This window comes from Cervus elaphus, chromosome 21 (genome assembly GCF_910594005.1).
Source record: "Cervus elaphus chromosome 21, mCerEla1.1, whole genome shotgun sequence".
Classification (NCBI taxonomy): Eukaryota; Metazoa; Chordata; class Mammalia; order Artiodactyla; family Cervidae; genus Cervus; species Cervus elaphus.
In genome coordinates this window covers 65,436,963-65,451,321 of record NC_057835.1, presented here as the reverse complement: position 1 = coordinate 65,451,321, position 14,359 = coordinate 65,436,963, and the positions used below count along the sequence as shown (strand labels likewise).

Below are 14,359 nucleotides of genomic sequence, written 5' to 3'. Positions count from 1 at the left end.
GTGAAATAAGGCAAAAAATAAGTTACTAAAGGCTTCCAGATTGGAAAAGAGGAAAGGAAGAAATAAAACTGTCTTTATTTGTAGACATGATTGTTTATGTAAAAAAACCCTGCAGGATCTGCCAAAAAGTTATTAGAATTAATAAATGACTTACAAATTTGTAGGATTCAAGATCAATCTACAAAAATCTATTGCGTTTCTATACAAGCAACTTTGGAGATATTGCAAGTTTTGTTCCAGACCACTTCAGTAAAGTGAGTATCACAATAAAGTGAGTCGTATGAATTTTGGGGTTTCCCAGTGCATATGAAAGTTGTTGCTGTCCAGCGGCTAAGTCATGTCTGACTCTTTGTGACCCCATGAACTGTAGCACACCAGGCTCCCCTGTCCTCGCTATATCCCTGAGTGTGCTCAAAAGTTACATTTATAATATACTGTAGTCTATTAAGTATGCAGTAGCATTATGTTTAAAAAAGTGTACATATCTTAATTAAAAAATACTTCATCCATATGTAAAATAGATACCCAATGGGAATTTGCTATATGACTCAGGGAACTCAAACTGGGGCTTGGTAATAACCTAGAGGGGTGGTACGGGGAGGGAGGTGGGGGGAATGTTCAAGTGGGAGGGGACATGTGTATACCTATGGCTGATTCATGTTGATGTCTGGTAGAAATCAATGCAATACTGTAAAGCAATTATCCTTCAATTAAAAATAGATTAAAAAATACTTCATTGCTAAAAAAAATGCTAACCATTATCTGCCACAAAATTTCAAAGTTGTAAAAATAATGTATCTTCAAAGCACAATAAAGCAAAGTATGTCTATATATTATTAATGAATAACTAGAAATTGAGATTTTTTTTAAAAGATCACTCTAAAAACTAAAAAGCACTGTTTAAAGAAAAATTTTAAAAACTAAATAAATAGATAAAATGTGTTGTTCATGGATAAGAAGAGTCAATATCATTAAGATACTAATTTCCCCCCAATTGACCTACAGATTCAATGGAATCACAATAAAAATCCTAGGAGGCTTTTTGGTGGAAATCTAGAAATTCCATCATAAAAACAGTATTCAGATGACTAGGAAACAATAGATTATATATTAATAACAGCAATTAAGGCAAATTTTAAAAATTAAATAATCACAAGAAATTAGGACTGTAAGAAACCTGAGCACCAAAGAATTGATGCTTTTGAACTGTGGTGTTGGAGCAGGCTCTTGAGAGTCCTTCAACTGCAAGGAGATCCAACCAGTCCATCCTAAAGAAAATCAGTCCTGAATATTCTTTGGAAGGACTGATGCTGAAGCTGAAACTCCAATACTTTGGCCACCTGATGTGAAGAACTGACACATTGGAAAAGACCCTGATGCTGGGAAAGATAGAAGGTGGGAGGAGAAGGGGATGATAGAGGATGAGATGGTTGGATGGCATCACTGACTCAATGGACATGAGGCTGTTGATGGATAGGGAGGCCTGGCGTGCTGCAGTCCATGGGGTTGCAGAGTTGGACACGACTGAGCGACTGAACTGAACTGAACTGAAGAATCATTTAGGAGGAGGGGAAGACTTTATCCATGACTAGAGGCCTGAAATATATACTATTAGACATATTTTAAAATAGAGCTATCATATGGCAAATATATATATATATATATATATTTGAGTATATATATATATATATGAGTAAAGAGTGTATGGGAAGCCTCTGAGTTATCTTCAAAACTTCTCTGTAACTTTAAAAATATTCTAGATAAAATTTCAGAATAAAAATGCACAGCAAGAAAATTTAAAGTCAATAATCAAATACTAACTTTGGGGGAAAATGTAATAAAAATATAACTTAATAGCTACAATATGTAATATATAGCTATTATGATAACTATATTTTTTATTGCAATAAAGATATCTTTCAAACTGACAATGAGAAAACAACTCAAAAAAATAGGCAAAAAATAAATATTAAAGTCAATTTAGATAACTGTAAATTTAATACCACTATTCCCCTCCCCTTTAGTAAAAAGAAGGCCACACAAGAAGATGCACAAATTCATAGTCAGGGATATGAAAAATCAAGCAATAGATACTACTTTATACCAAACATCCTTGCAAAAACCATGAAGCTCCTAATATCTATTGTTGTGAAATACAGCAGAAAGGGGATTCATGTATTGTTAGTGGAATTGGAAATTGTGACAGCCTTCTGGGGAAGGCAGTCTGATAATCCTATTAAAATTAAAAATACATATACTTTTAACATAGCTACTTGATTTCTATGAATCCATCTGCCATATTCCAAAGTACCAGGAAACAAGGGCTTATGGATGAGGCTGATTCTTGCAGAGAGGAAAACAAAAGAGACACACAGTGAATACCCATGAATATGAAGCCGTCAGAAAGAAGGAGCTGGAGCTTTATCCCTTGACTTGGACTGATTTCTGTAAGATTCTGAGAAAATCACAATATTCCATACATATATGCACTGTATGAGATTATATAAATGTGGAGAAAGCTATGCTATCACACATAACTTGGTCATTGAAGTGGTGATGTGGGAAGGTAATGTGGAAAGAGGAGCAGAGAAAAGAAAGAGGAAGAAAGAAAAAAGAGAAAGAAAGGAAAAAGGGAAAAGAAAATCTGCGCGCATTTTATTTCAACTCTCTCAACAGTGATATGTGCTCAGTTCTGTTCAGTTATTGTGCTCATGTCCAGTTCTTTGGGACCCCATGGATTGTAGCCCGCCAGGCTTCTCCGCCCATGGAATTTTCCAGGCAAGAATGCCGGAGGGGGTTACCATTTCCTTCTTCATCAGATCTCTCCAACCCAGGGATTGAACCTGAGGATCTTGCATCTCCAGCATTGGCAGGCAGATTCTTTACCACTTAGTGCCACGTGGGAAGCCCAAAAACTCTCAGGAGTACTTGTCTCTAAAACATCAGTTCACACCTTACCTCTAAAGCCACAATGGTCTCTTTATTTAGCTGAATGTATTGCATTTTCCTTAAATGGAAAAACAAAAAGCCCCTGAAAACAAAAATGTCTGGGCTATACTGACCCTGAGAAAGGATTTTCTGGTGGTTGCCATACACCCTAGAATCTTTATGAATTAACCTATTTGGTGGTGGTGGTTCAGTCGCTAAGCCATGTCCAACTCTTTGTGACGTCATGGACCGCAGCACAACAGGCTTCCCCATCTTCCACTATCTTTCAGAGCTTCCTCAAACTCATGCCCATTGAGTTGGTGATGCCATCCAACCATCTCATCCTCTGTCACCCCCTTGTCGTCCTGCCCCAAATCTTTCCCAGCATCAGGATCTTTCGCAATGAGTTGGCTCTTCTCATCAAGTGGCCAAAGTATTGGAGTTTCAGCTTCAGCCATCAGTCCTTCCAATGAATGTTTAGGGTTGAATTCCTTTAGCATTGACTGGTTTGATCTCCTTGCAGTCCAAGGGACTCTCAAGAGTGTTCTCCAGCACCACAGTTCAAAAGCATTAATACTTTGACACTTGGCCTTCCTCATGGCCCGGCTCTCACATCCATGACAAGGCTGCTGGAAAAACTGTAGCTTTGACTATACAGACCTTTGTTGCCTTGAGAACCCCATGAACCTATTTGGTTAACCTTGTTAAAAGTGACTGCCACTGTCTTGTTTCAAATTTTATTCTAGCAGCCAACTTCATGAAGTGAGCCACCATCTCTGAGGCTTCAGTCCACACGCTCATGCCTTTACTGTTGTTCTGTTCTGTTGTAGCAGCCTCAATGCCCTCTTCACAGATGGAGTACTTATTAAGTACACATAGGAAAAAGTAAAGACAGGATTCTTGCCCTCGAGAGCCTACAGTTTCTTTCTTTTAAAGGTTTGTTTTCTTAGTATCCTGAATTCAAAATTTGGAGGTACCTGGTACACATGGGGTTGTGAAATATCTAAGTTTTACCTTCTCCATGCAGGATAAAAGGTAGCAGAAACAGGTGCTCCAATATTATTAGGCAAGAAGCGGGAAGAAAAACAATAAAATCAGGACTATGTTGACACCAGATAACTGCGAATCTCTATGTTCTAGGATTAGTAAACTCTCAAAGAGGAACGAACTTGCCATGCCGTGCTGCTCATATATAAATGAAAAGGAACTGCTTGCTAACCCTAAAACCATGGTATTGAAAAACAATTCAGAAGGTCCAGCCAGGTTTAATAGTAATTTCTACCAAACATTCACAGAAGACATAATTTCAGCCTTACATACTCTGATATTGAAGTTTATCCCAGGAGGTTGGTTTACTACTTGAAGAGTCAAATTCACTATGTTAAAAACATTAAAGGAATAAACCACAATTATATGATAGGTCATCCTCCCCCCGCAAAATAGCAGCCAGTAACATATTTCCCAAGGTAAAAACTCTTGGCAACTAAAAGTAAGAATTTAATAAATTTGATAAAGGATATCTATAAATATATTTACAAATGTAACTGAAACATAAATATCATAATGGTTGAAATATTGAAGGGTTTCCCTTTGAGATTAACAAGCTTAACAATGTCCTAAAACCACTGCTCTTCAACTTTATACACTTGAAGTCCTAGCCAGTACAAATGGCCAGAAAGAGAAATATATGATGTAATGATCAAAGAGAAAGATATGAATCCTTGTTCTGCCACTTGCCAGCTATGTAATTCTGGGCAAAGCTTTAATAACTCTGTATCTCAGTTTCCTCATCTGTAAAAGGGGGATAATGGGGATCTCCTTCACAGGGTTGTTCCAAAGAGTAAGGAAGAATATTTTAGAAGTACATAGAAACTGTTTGACACTTCAAAGCACTGTAAAAGTGTTTTTCAAATAAAAAAATTCACAGATGAAGATTGTGTATAAAGAAATCTCAAAGACTCTAGAGATAAAAGAAGCAAAATCATTACATAAAAATTAGCTGTGGTTCTATACACTAACAAACAGACTACAAGGAGATCCAACCAGTCAATCCTAAAGGAAATCAGTCCTGGATATTCACTGGAAGGACTGATGCTAAAGCTGAAACTCCAGTACTCTGGCCACCTGATGAGAAGAACCGATTCATTGGAAAAGACCCTGATGCTAGGAAAGATTGAAGGCGGGAGAAGGGGACGACAGAGGATGAGATGGTTGGATGGCATCACTGATGTGATGGACATGAGTTTGAGTAGGCTCTGGGAGTCTGTGATGGACAGGGAAGCCTGGCGTGCTGCAGTCCATGGGGTCGCAAAGTTGGACATGACTGAGTGAACTGAACTGAAACAAACAGAAAATGGTATCTAAAAAAATTAAATACCTGGGGATAAGATTTAAGAAAAGATGTGAAAGATCTCTAGAGGGATAATTATAGGTTCAATGCAATCCCAAATAAAACTGGTGGAATGCAACATGCTTATTCTAAAATGTTTACATAAATGTAAAGGAGATCAATCCTGGGTTTTCATTGGAAGGACTGATGTTGAAGCTGAAACTCCAATACTTTGGCCACCTGATACAAAGAAGTGACTCATTTGAAAAGACCATGATGCTGGGAAAGATTGAAGGCGGGAGGAGAAGGGGATGACAGAGGATGAGATGGTTGGATGGCATCATCGACTCGATGGACATGTGTCCATCCCGGAGTAAACTCCGGGAGTTGGTGATGGACAAGGCGGCCTGGCATGCTGCAGTCCATGGGGTCGCAAAGAGTCAGACATGACTGAGCAACTGAACTGAACTGAACTGATGTTAATTTTACTGCCTAAATTGTCCATTAACTCACCTGGGGGAAGATTTCCTTCTAGAATGCTCATTCAATAGGTCTGTCTTCATAGTTTGTCCCTTACTTTTAAAAAAATCTTTGCACAAGTGTCACCTAAGAAGACTTCTTTCCAATTTGCCCTGTATAAAATGGCACACCCAATACTTCCAGTCACTTTTCCCCAACTCCGTGTTTTCATAACATCCATCATCTGACAATATTTTAATGTATGTGTGTATGTTTATTATTTATGCCACTTTCCTGACTATAAGCTTGCTGAAATCAGAGAATCTGGTTATTTGGTATAATGCTATATCTCCAGATATACTTTCTTCATTGAATAAATGAATAAATAAATTGGCAGAAGTCACAAACATTCTGACTGGCATAGGAAATGTAGTGACTCCATTTGAACTAAATGTATAAACTGCAAACTCCCCTTCACTATTTATCAGCTAAATGATGGCTACTAAAATACTATAACTCTCCCCAGATTTAGAATACTATTTTGGGCTTCCAGAAACAACCAATATGTAAATAATGGCTTTATACTTAATTAAGAGAAATAAATGAAACAAGCCCATTAAAAGAGCCATATAAAATGTACCTCTGAGAATCTTAATTGACTCTAAAATTGGCAAAATGATAGAAGTTCAGGTATTTCGCTCATGTTATGTATGAATTAATAGCTCTGATGGTTTTCAACATATATCTTATCCTTTGGTAATCTTTTTTTTATTTTCTAATTGAAATATAGTCTACATACAATATCATGTTTCAGGTGTACTGTATAGTGATTTGACATTTACATACACTACAAAATCATCACTATGATGAACCTAGTAAATGATCTCTCTCCATAGTTATTACAATAGTATTGACCATATTCTTTATGATGTATATTACATCTCTAGGGCTTATTTATCTTACGACTAGAAGTTTGTCTCTCTTAATCCTCATCACCTGTTTTGCCCAAACCATCCTTCTTCCTCAAAATCTGGCAACCACCCATTTGCTCTCTGTATCAATGAGTCTGTTTTCTTAGTTTTCACATACAAATGAGATTGTATTTGTCTTTTGACTTATTTCACTTAGCATAATACTCTGTATATCAAGTTGTTGCAAATGACACAATTTCATTTTTATGGCTAATATTACACACACACACACACACACACACACACACACACAGGTATCTATACCCAAATATACACAGACATATATCCACATATCACATCTTCTCTATCCATTTACCTACTAACGGACACTTGGGTTGTTTCCACATCTTGGCTACTGTAAATAATGCTATGAACACAGGGGTGCATACATCTGAAAAGTGTTTTTGGTTTCTTCAGAAAAATACCCAGAAGTGGAATTGCTGGATCATTTGGCAATTCCATTTCCAATTTTTTGAGGGGCCTCCGTACTGTTTTCCATTGCGGTTCTACCAATTTACATTCTCACCAACAGTACAGGAGGGTTCCCTTTTATCCACATCCTTGCCAATACTTACTTGTTTTTTGATAACAGCCATTCTGATAGGTGTGAGGTGATATCTCCTTGTGTTTTTAATTTGCATTTCCTTAATTATTAGTGATATTGAGTGTATTTTCACGTGCTTTTTGGCCAGCTGTATGTCTTTTCTGGAAAAATGTTCATTCAGGTCCTCTGCCAATCTTTTAAATGGAATTTTTTTTTATATTGGTAAGAATTTGATTTGATATTTGATATTCAGTAGGCTGCCTTTTCACATGGTAGATGATTTTGTTCACCTTGCAAAAGCGAGTGGGCTTGACCTGGGCTCCTTTAGAATTTCTCCCTCTGTTCTGGGACTTGGAGTGTGTTGAGATTTTGCACGTGCCCTGTAGAAGCACCCCGTCCCACCCCACCCTCCAGCTCTCAAAGGTAAGCCCAGTTTTTCAGAAAGGTAAGCTCAGTTTTTTAGCCTGTTTTTAAATCCCTGACCAGATGTCCTGGGGGCTCATTTTTCAAGTGCAGAACTCCCAGACTAGGAGCCCAGCATGGGTTCAGACCCCCCTCGCTCCTTGGGGAAACCTCTGCATGTGTGAGATTCTTCCCATTTGCAGTCAAGGACTTGGGGGTGTGAGTCCAGACTATACCAGTCTCTCCCACTCCTATGCATCTTGTGGCTCCTTCTTTGTATCTTTAGCTGTAGAGTCTCTTTTCTGCTAGTCTTTAGGTGGTTTCCATAGATAGTTACTCTGTAAATAGTTGTAATTATGGTGTACCTGTGGGAGGAGGTGAGATTGGAGTCTTTTTTCTCCATCATCATGAGGAACCTTTCCAAAATTTCTATTTAACTGGAGAATATGCTATGGAAAATCTTTCATATTTACAAATTAACCTGATTTCTAGCAAAAGAATGAATTGTGTAAATTTAACAGAAAAAGCTAAAAAAATTTGCACATGTAAGAGAATTCAGGTAAACTGGTAGCACACACAGTGACCAGTATATATGATCATAATCAGCATATTCTCTATGATGTGATTTTCCCCACAGGCCTTAGAGAAGCGAAGTATAAATTTAGGGTCTTTAAAAGATTCTGATGAATTAAGTGAAAAAGTGAAAGTGTTAGCACTCAGTCGTGTCTGACTCTTTATGACCCCACTGACTGTAGCCCACCAGGGTCCTCTGTCCATGGAATTCTCCAGGCAAGAATACTGGAGGTGATGAGTTGAGGCAGGTCTTAATTCTGGAGTATTCTCTCATGCTATGGTAGCCCAAGGTTGAGCTCCAGGGGAATCTCATTTGGTCCTTAACTGACCCAAGCTTGAAGGAACTTCTGAAGTCAACTGAAAAGTTTAGACCATTTTTAAAGTGAGGCTGAGGTGGTACTGGCTGGGTACAACCAGGAGAGGGGATGGGGCGAGCTGCATGCACAGGCCTCCTGACGCAGCACTGCTTTTGCTGTATTCCTCCTAAGATCATTTAGCTTTCCATTTAATCTTTAGTCTTTCATGAAATGTCAAGAAGGGTGTCAACATATTCATACATATTACTTGCGTGACGTATTAACTATGTAGCAGGAAAACAGAAAAACCATCTATGTATTTTATAGAGGTTGTAAGAATACAAAGTGTTTCACTACAATTATTGGCTTGAATTTAACTGTAGTTTCATAACCTAATGTCGCCAGGGTAGGATCTCTTCAAAGTTAAGATCTTTTTACTTTTAAGATGAGGATTTATAAAGCTTCTCTCTTCATAATTTAGTAACAGACCTATTTACTTTCCAACCAATCTACTTAAAAAAAAAAAAAGAAATTCTGTGTATGAAGAAAGCAGCTTCTTTCTGAAAGAAGGCAGGTCTTTGACATGAAGAAAGGATACTTTCAAACACTGTTTGTTGAGAACTTCAGCAGATGCCGCCCTCTGGGCTGAGACTAGAATGCAGAATCCCCTCAGTGGCTTGCAATGTTTATGAATTTTCCACACGACAAATGAATGTTACTGTTCTTATAAAAACGCCTGTGCACAAACCATACAGCAGCGATACATTAGTATTTACATTTATTTCATGTATGCAGTTTACACACTCACTACTGAACAAAGTTGGAATGCAGACAAATATACACATACCATAATAAGCATTATCAAATAAAATAACTGGCACTAGTGTTATAAGCATATTAATGGGCCTGGTGAGAAAAGTGATGAAAGAAGACTGCAGCCCATGGCATTTTTCCTCTTATCAAAAGAAAACGCTTAGTAGCACCATAATGGTAATACTTAATAGAAACATATAAGATGGAATATTTTAACTGCTAATCACTGAGGTGAGCCTGTTTTATTTAAGTGAATTATACTGGAAGTTAACAGTATAGGCAATATTTTGGCCAACTTTTGTTTATGTCAGTTAAACATCTTCCATAAACAAAAGCAAAGGAAAATAAAGCCAGCCATACACGGACCCCTCCTTAGTACTTGGTACAAACTCTGCGCCATGCTTTGATTTCATGATTGGAGAAGATATGTGCTATAAAAACTGAGGTTATTATGTAAAGTTATTCACTAAAGCCTGAGTGTGTCTTTGGTAGGCTAATACTTTTTCAGCATTGTTACTATAATTATATTGATGTTTCTCTATCCTGTATTTTTCTACATAATCCAAGGTGACTAAGGAGGACTTTATGGAAAACAATACAGCAAAACTCTCAAACAAGTAGGCCCTTAAAATCCAGTCTATTCCCAAGGCACCAGGGATCAACAGGGTGCAAAGTTCCCCTTTGGGAAAGGTGACTCTTTGTAATACTTATAAACTAATGAAATTTTATTTTGCAGCTTTGTATATCTTATTTGGTGCTGTCAGTATACTTAATTACCTACTTTTACACTTGTCTTCTAAGATGGCAACAATATACAAGCTAAATAGAGTACCAGGTATTCCTATTTCAAAGTTGTGCAAACTGCCACAATCTTGCTCAAGGTGTCTAAGTACCCACATGGTAGCAAATGGGCTGCGTGAGCTGTATATATCCACACTGCATGTGAAGAAGAAATGAAATTTATGCCGTTATGAACAGAAATGTTACAAAGAATATCATATACTGAGAATAACCTGCAAGGTTCTTTAAACAGTATCCCTTAGTGGTTTCAATAAAATGTCACTAACCACTTATCCCTAAGCCTCAAGTTCTCTTCCTAAGAATGCTGTAGACCTGCATTAGTACTTTATATTGATTATAAATTAAGCCAAATTTCTATCTAAATACACAAGTATGTGCTTCAAGCACTGATTTCTGGCAAACACACAAAACATAATTCTCTTAAGAATTATTGTCCTTACGATAATGCACTTTTAAAGCTTTCATTTCATAGTTTGGTAATTAAGATCCACATGAAACACAATGCTTTGCTGAACATAGAAAACGTATCTGCATTATGATTATGTAACCCGGCCTTTGCTGGCAACTTGAAAATTAAAACAGCCATCTGTAGTTCAACCAGCTCCAAACAAGGTTTTTCAAGTGGTAATTATTTTGCAGCATTTATAGGTCTATATATCAGTCTGAATTGCAACTTTTAATTCCATTGTCTGATGTGAGTGGTTGTTATTTGTTTCTTTTAGCGCACTGCCAAAATATAAATCAACACTGGGTTTTATTCCACTGTTACCATGTTCTTCTGCAATATGATTCAACTGTGGAACTTCTGAACATGAAGCAGTTTGGGTAAGCACAGAAATGCTACACTGATGGGGGGAATTTTCCAGTCGGTCATTTTCTACCTCAGGAAGAATATTAACAGTAGCAAAGCGGGCATGATAATCAGTGGAACCATGACTACAAGAAGTTTTCATGCTTTCTAGGTCAGAACAACTAAATTCAGAAAAGTGACTAGAGTGGGAATCAGCTACGGACGGCATACTGTCACTGAGGGATGGAGCCTCAAATTCACTTGAGTTCGTGCTTTGTTGTTCTAACAATTGTGCATCCATGTCCTCTCGGGTCTCGTTTATCTTCATGTTACTCTTTTTCCTCAATTTACCACTTTTTGATTTCTTTCCTGTTGTTGCTTCTTTGGACCACTTGGTGGCACTGGATTTACCTTCAGGCAAGCCACCAGACGAACCCCCAGGGTGGCTTCGGGAGGCACTGCCATCCTCCACACTGCTGCTTCCACTGTTGTGCCTGAACTTGGATGGCTTTGATTCAATATCTACTTGAACCTCCATACTGTTGCCTTCTCTGGAACATAAGTGAAACAAATATAAATTTCTGACTTCATCTTTTTTTTTTTTTATTAAATGCAAATGCATCAAAGGGGGAGGGTTTCTGGGTGAAAATATCAAAGACTGTATAAAAGCATCGGAACAAATTAATGCAGGATGCATTCTACTAATGGAAAAAAACTCCTTGAAATAAGAGAACTGTCTTTATAACAATGCTTCAATTAAGGGGAAAAAAAAGCAACTACGCTCACTTCTTACACTGTTCCAGGTACTATGCTACCTTCTCCATTTTTTTTTCCAGAACAGTTGTATTGAGAGAGAATTTGCATATCATAAATTCACCTGTTTAAAGTACACAATTCAGTGGTTTGTAGTATATTCACAGCTGTCCAACCATCACCACGATCGAACTCCAGAACATTTTCACTGTCCGCCAAAGAAGCCCTGTACATTAGCAGCCAGTCCCATCCTCCCCCTCCCCCAACCCTGAGCAACCGCTAGTCTACCTTCTGCCTCAACGGATCTGCCTGTTCTGGACATCTCTCACCACTTTCATTTTTCAGAGAACCTAACAGCAGAGATAACTATTATTTACCATAATTCTGCTTAATGATAGAATACAAATTAATCTAAAACTACTTTTGACTTTACAACAACTTTTTCCTTACTTGTCCAATGGGATGTAGGAATTCAGAATGGATCCTGCCATTGCCTTGGTGCTGGCATTATCACTAACTGTCCCCAAGCTGACTGTGCCGGACTCTCCACTTAGACTGTACCGTTCTTTCTGTACATCTGCTTGTACTTCCAACCTTAAAGAGAGGGGTATCAGAAAAAGACCAAATTCACACATAATATCAGCACTACTATGGGAAAGCTTATCTTCAAATAATTCAGTAACAAGAAGCTAATTTTAGAGACAACTATAAGCATTTTTTCAGTTTCCTTTTATTTGATTATTCAAATTCCATTGTAGCACACTGAATAGTACCAGTCATCTGAATAAAATGGGAAAATTAGCTGTCTGCCAAGTAAGGTAGTAACAGAGTAATACAAATAGAATATAAAGGATTTTAACTTAAACACGCTCCATTATTCTCACTTAGGGTGTGGCACTCTGCTTTCCCTGCTGCTGCTGCTGCTAAGTCGCTTCAGTTGTGTCCAACTCTGTGCGACCCCATAGATGGCAGCCCACCAGGCTCCCCCGTCGCTGGGATTCTCCAGGCAAGAACACTGGAGTGGGTTGCCATTGCCTTCTCCAATGCATGAAAGTGCAAAGTGAAAGTGAAGTTGCTCAGTCGTGTCCAACCCTTAGCGACCCCATGGACTGCAGCCCACCAGGCTCCTCCATCCATGGGATTTTCCAGGCATGAGTACTGGAGTGGGGTGCCATTGCCTTCTCCTCTGCTTCCCCTATTTCAGTGCAAAACACCAAACCTGAGTACATTAAAAACCATTCTAAGATCAATGAATCAAAAAATTCTGGGCATCTGTATACTAAAAGTGGTTCTAAATTTAACACCTGACTCTCAAAAAAAATAATAATATATACCACTATAACTTAAGAGTTTGTGTTTAAAAGCACACTACCTAAAAATAAGATAACTAGAACAGATTCATCTTTTAATTCATGTATTTTCCCCTACATTAAAAAAACCCCTAAAGCTAATAAACAAAAGTGAATTAAAGAGGAAACAAGAGACTAAAATGCTTAACTTATCCTACTTATCTATATGGCTTTTGGTAAAAGACTTTGTGAGAATTAAATAACCATTAATACAGAACAGGGCCTAGGCAGACTCTCTGGCCTCAGCACACGCACTCCTGACATCCTGACACCCCCTGTCCCCTCAGGCTTCAGCCAGCGTCTCGTTTGCGAACATCCAGCCGTGGCTGGCTACCTCCCGATAGATCTAAGTACAGGCTTAATCGCTGCCTTTATGTGTTCACCAGAGAAGCTTGAGCACTGACCCATAAAATCTGACAAGTGCAGTGAACAGAAAAATGGCACAATGTTATCCCTGAAGTTTGGTTTTTACCTCATCAGATCTCCTGATTCACTGTTTGCCACGAAATTACATTTTCTGAAACCTTAAAACTTACTTGAAACCTTACTGTTTTCAACCCTGACACAGCAGGATTATATGTAATCGTGCTTTGTGTTCAAAATCCTCATCTAATTAGTTCGTTGAAGCAAACAGAATGACGTGGAGCTCTCTGACCTGTTGAAACAGTTCACCATGGCACTCCCCGACAGGCTCCCGGTGATACTGGCCCCGGCGAGCGCCGTGGTGCTGGCCGTCTCACTCAGGTTGTCGCGGATGGCCCCTATGCGGTCCATGTGGCTCCCGCTGGCGCTCAAGCTGCCAGTCAGACCACCAACGCTGCCCTCCCCTATGCTGGGGTTGTGTCTTGCTTCTGCTACCGAAGTTGTATCTAAATGCAAATATTTCAAAGAAATTAGTGTGATTATTAATTTCCCTCTCCTTAGAGTCTGCCGTGATTTTCAGATAGGATCCATTTTCATATAAAGTGTAAAACACACACAGGAATAGAAAAGATGTCTGGAGTCAGGGCCATATAACTATGGGATAAGAGTAAAGGGAAATACCTCACAGAGCGAAGCTGGATTAAGGACTGGGCCTCAGTTTTAAATGGTCACCACAGGCATCTCTTGGAAGAACTGTGGGTTTGGTTCCAGACCATTGTAATAAAACAAAAATATCACAATAAAGTGAATCATGAAGTTTTGGTCCTCCTAATGCATATAAAAGTTATGTTCATACTATACTATAGCAAAGTGTGCAATAGCATTATGTCTGAAAATTGTATATACCATTGATTTAAAAAATTCTTTATGGCTAAAAAATGCTAACCATCATCTGACAAGTCAGGGTTGCAACAAACTTTCTTCAATT

The 14,359-nt window shown here is 38.3% G+C and overlaps 1 protein-coding gene across 8 annotated transcripts in view; it reads right to left on the bottom strand.

The window, feature by feature from the left end:
- Positions 1 to 9,263: 9,263 nt before the first annotated feature.
- The window catches only part of RNF19A (ring finger protein 19A, RBR E3 ubiquitin protein ligase), a 52,619-nt gene continuing 47,523 nt past the window's right edge, over positions 9,264 to 14,359 (bottom strand). For all 8 annotated transcript variants that reach the window (XM_043879279.1, XM_043879280.1, XM_043879284.1 and 5 more), the window contains 3 exons: positions 13,664 to 13,877; positions 12,110 to 12,253; positions 9,264 to 11,457 (listed from right to left, as the gene is read on the bottom strand). In XM_043879279.1, coding sequence (XP_043735214.1) covers positions 10,767 to 11,457; positions 12,110 to 12,253; positions 13,664 to 13,877 — 1,049 coding nt within the window. In that variant the 3' untranslated portion in view covers positions 9,264 to 10,766. The remainder of the gene's footprint in view (positions 11,458 to 12,109; positions 12,254 to 13,663; positions 13,878 to 14,359) is intronic.